This window comes from Mandrillus leucophaeus, unplaced genomic scaffold (genome assembly GCF_000951045.1).
Source record: "Mandrillus leucophaeus isolate KB7577 unplaced genomic scaffold, Mleu.le_1.0 Scaffold81, whole genome shotgun sequence".
NCBI classification, from domain to species: Eukaryota; Metazoa; Chordata; class Mammalia; order Primates; family Cercopithecidae; genus Mandrillus; species Mandrillus leucophaeus.
The window spans coordinates 3,578,022-3,582,123 of NW_012108808.1; the positions used below are offsets into that span (position 1 = coordinate 3,578,022).

General features: G+C 35.7%; 1 protein-coding gene across 1 annotated transcript in view; it reads right to left on the minus strand.

Annotated features, from left to right (window-relative positions):
* Window positions 1–1,291: 1,291 nt before the first annotated feature.
* Window positions 1,292–4,102, minus strand: part of DDX60 (DEAD (Asp-Glu-Ala-Asp) box polypeptide 60) — a 102,354-nt gene continuing 99,543 nt past the window's right edge. The window contains exons 34-35 of the mRNA XM_011967791.1: window positions 2,457–2,608; window positions 1,292–1,451 (exon numbers count right to left, since the gene is read on the minus strand). Of these exons, the coding sequence (XP_011823181.1) occupies window positions 1,340–1,451; window positions 2,457–2,608 (264 nt within the window). The 3' untranslated portion in view covers window positions 1,292–1,339. The remainder of the gene's footprint in view (window positions 1,452–2,456; window positions 2,609–4,102) is intronic.

Consider the following 4,102-nt stretch of genomic DNA (forward strand, 5'->3'; position numbering starts at 1 on the left):
AAAAAAAAAAAAAAAAAAAAAAAAAAAAAAAAAAAAAATTATGATCCTTTATAGCCCAAATGCTTAGGAAGTGTCTCATACCAATAATGCTTTAATACTTCTTAGATGAATACACGAATGAGTGATTTCCTTGCTCAGGCTTTTGAGACAGCTTCCAAGTCTGTGGAGTTTCTAGGGCTGCTCTGGAGATTATAACTTGAGTAACTATGAGCCACTCAAGGAATACCCTATTAGAGATATTCCAAGTGGACAAAGCAGTTTCCTTCTGCTCCCAAAAGTTTTACTGTCTGTATAAAAAGTCCAAGCAGGCCTGGTTCTGCTCAGATCCAAGATATAAAAAGAGACTTGATTAGCAAGAACCTAATAATGGAGAGATTTGTGGCAAATTAAACATATAAAAAGTGATAGGACAAAGCCACACCCACAAAGTATTGAGTTGCATGTAGATTGAAGACTTTAGAAAGATGGACAGTTAGGCTGGGAGTGGTGGCTCATGCCTGTATTTCCAGCACTTTGGGAGGGCAAGGCGGGCAGATCACCTGAGGTCAGGAGTTCCAGACCACCCTGACCAACATGGAGAAACCCCATCTCTACTAAAAATACAATAATATCCGGGTGTGGTGACACATGCCTGTAATCCCAGCCACTTGGGAGATTGAGGCAGAAGAATCGCTTGAACCCAGGAGACAGAGGTTGCGGTGAGCCGAGACCATGCCATGGCACTCCAGCCTGGGCAACAAGAGTGAAACTCCGTCTCAAAAAAAAGAAAAGAAAGATGGACATTCAACTAAGCAACATTAGATGGTCAAGGAAACCTAACAATGGGGTACCCACATAAAGTTTGGTGTTGCTTGGGACCCCACTAGGTTTTGTTAAAGATGAAAATAGGAGGCCAATATGAAAAGTCAGAATCAGATGGAGCCTGCAGAAAACATCGGAGAAAACATGAAATTCAAAGTATGTAAGTGAATATAAACCAGAAACCAGATAGAACCCTAAGGAGCCCTCTGAAATATCATGTCCTTGACACACATTGCTTGTGGCAATTGAGAATACAAGGATCTAGGAGTCAATGAAGCTTTCAAATATTGCTGCCTGTCAGTGCATGATGCCTGGGGCTGAGACTCTAGTCTGGATGAAACTTCATCTCAACTAGATATTGGAATTAATTCTGTTATAGAAATAACACAACAGGAATACCCTGTATATGTATATGGCATTTGACAGAGGTAAGGAGACATTCTGCAGAGCCTTTGGGGAGTTGAAATGCATAGCACAGAAGTAGTTTAATGGCACCTTCATGTACCTGGCTTATAGTAACAGCTCAACATTTTTCAAATTATAAATAATTAAAAAATCTAAAATCAATATTTAAATATATAACACACCTGATAGATTTAATGGTGAGTGCAAAATCCTTCAACAAATAATAAGCATCTCCTTCATTCATCCTAAACAAAACAACATTTTGAAAATTAATAACACAAAACATTAAAGAACATCCTATCTCGTATTTAAATGCTGAATTTATCAGTAACAGGTACTTTTGTCTGTCAAGATCTCTTTCCAAGAATTATTTCTGCCACAGACCCTAGATATTGATTTAATCTATGGCAATGGTGATTATGAATTCAAGAGTTGAAATTTCACAATCATAGATAAGCAATAAAAATAGGAGGCTGGCAATCTCAGGAGATAACCAAAATAGGAAAATAAAGCTCAGGAGGGTAAATTGGAACTAGAGACTCAAAAGGGAAGAAACAGATGTATCAGTTACTAATGTCACAGCTGCTTTATTCACAATGAGTCACTTTTTTTCAAAACAGTGCTCAACATCTTTGAAGAGTGTCAGATATTTTAATACCTTCATTCTATAAGGATTGCTCCAACATTTTATGTAAAACACAAAATTGGTTTCCTGCTTTGGTGTGACCGAATGCCCCTCCCCACATCTATGTGCTCAGGCCCAAGTCAATTTCTTCATCCTAGGTAAATCCAAGAGTGTTTACCCCTGGTTACTATTTTTGAAAATGTTTTTCCTGCCACAGAACTAAAACAATTGTCATGCACTCAGTCCTATATCTACTCTTCTCAAATATTGGGGAGCATGCCATTATTTTTCAGTTTTAAAATATCTAATAATGAATAAACAGGAGAGTAATAAATAAAAATATATCTATGAGCATATGCAAATATTTATATTGTTAGAGTACAACATTATGTTATGTGAGCTGGCCTAAGTGCCAAGATTTTGCTGGAAAATCACAAACAAAAATAATACCAAATTTGTTATTCTTTCTTGCCATTAGTCTCTAAAAATAAAATCTAGTATGCTTAGTATGATTTAACCTATACTTGAAACTGTAGTGAGGATTCTTCCTTAAAATTCATTAAATTAATTCATTAGAGACAGAGATGGGGGAACAGAGAAACACAGACAGACAGAGAGGACATACCCATTATCCTGGACTAATCCTAGCAAGGAACCATGTTTGTAGAAATCCAGTGCATAGGCATTAAGCGGCATTTTCCTTCCTCGGTTATCAAATTTCTGTGACAACAGCACTGGAGCCTGAGAGCGATTTACACCGATTGTGCCTAGAGTAACCTGAGAAAATACGATTTTTCTTAATGTATTACTTATGTATAAAGAAAGTTGATAATTTCTTATGTGGTGCTTTGTAGTTACATCGTTTAGTCACCGTTTTGAAAGCCCATTCTTCGCTGTGAAGGAAGAGGGTGTTACCCACACATTGTGGTAGCACCATCCTAAGCAAGCCTGGAGAGTGGCTCAGCTCCATCCCATGAGGATTATTGCACCCACAAAATACCGATGACACTTTCAACCATCCATCAACTGGAATATAGAAACACTAGGAAAGAAAACCTAACACCATTTCATTCTCCTTACTGGTGAAAGGAATTTACTTGTAAACAGGATATCAGTGAGTAGAGGATTATACATCACAAGAAGAGAATTCAACTGAACAACTCAAACAATCTTTGGAACCCAATTACCTGAATAACAAGGAGGAAGAAGGAGGAGAACAAAAAGAAGGAAAGTAAAAAGAAGAAGGCGAATAGTTTTCCCATATCTGCTCATTTTTTGAAAACTACTATACAGAATCAATAGAACTCTAGCATACCATTAGTATGAGTGTAAATTGGCACAGCTACATTTTTTTTTTGGAAGTTACAATTCATACATAATTCATACATAATATCTATGAATAATAAGAGTTGACTCCATGTACTTATGCAGATCAGTGATGCAAATTATAAAGTGCAACAGTATCTAAACAAGACTCTATTATTAAAACTTAATAATTTGCAGGTAACCATTCAAGTGACAGATATCAACTGCCTTCACCCCTGCTAAGACTTGTTTGGCACAAATATTTTTTAAATGAGTTGGTAGTAGCTTGAGAAGTTTAATATTTGAATATTCTTCTTCCTATATGACTCAGAAAATTATTTTAACCCAGAAAATCAATACCTAAGAGAAACTATTGCACATACACACGAGACATCCATAGCAACACTGTGTATAATAGCAAAGATGAAAAACAAACACAACTATTCAAAATCGGAGAACAGATTAACGGGCTGTTTGATATTCACGCTATAAAATATTATTAAATAGTAAAAATAAAAGACAGTTTGATGTTACAACAGGGATGAACCTTAAGGCATAGCACTGAATGTAAATAAAAGCGACTTTCAGGTGACTGCAGTAACTGTTCCTTCACTTTTCACAAAATTCAAAAGCAAATAAATATAAAAAAGGATTTCATAATATGTAGTTTTTAAAAAGGAAAGTGAAAACCACCAAGTTTAGAAGGGTTGATAGCCTGGGAGAAGAGGGGAGACAAGAAAATGAAACATGGGAGGAGTACACCGATCCTTAGTACATGGTGTCCATGCTTTAGAACTTATCTATATGCTATAAAATAATGCTTTAGAACTTATCTATATGCTATAAAATAATGCTTTAGAACTTATCTATATGCTATAAAATAATGCTTTAGAACTCATCTATATGCTATAAAATAATGCTTTAGAACTCATCTATATGCTATAAAATAATGCTTTAGAACTCATC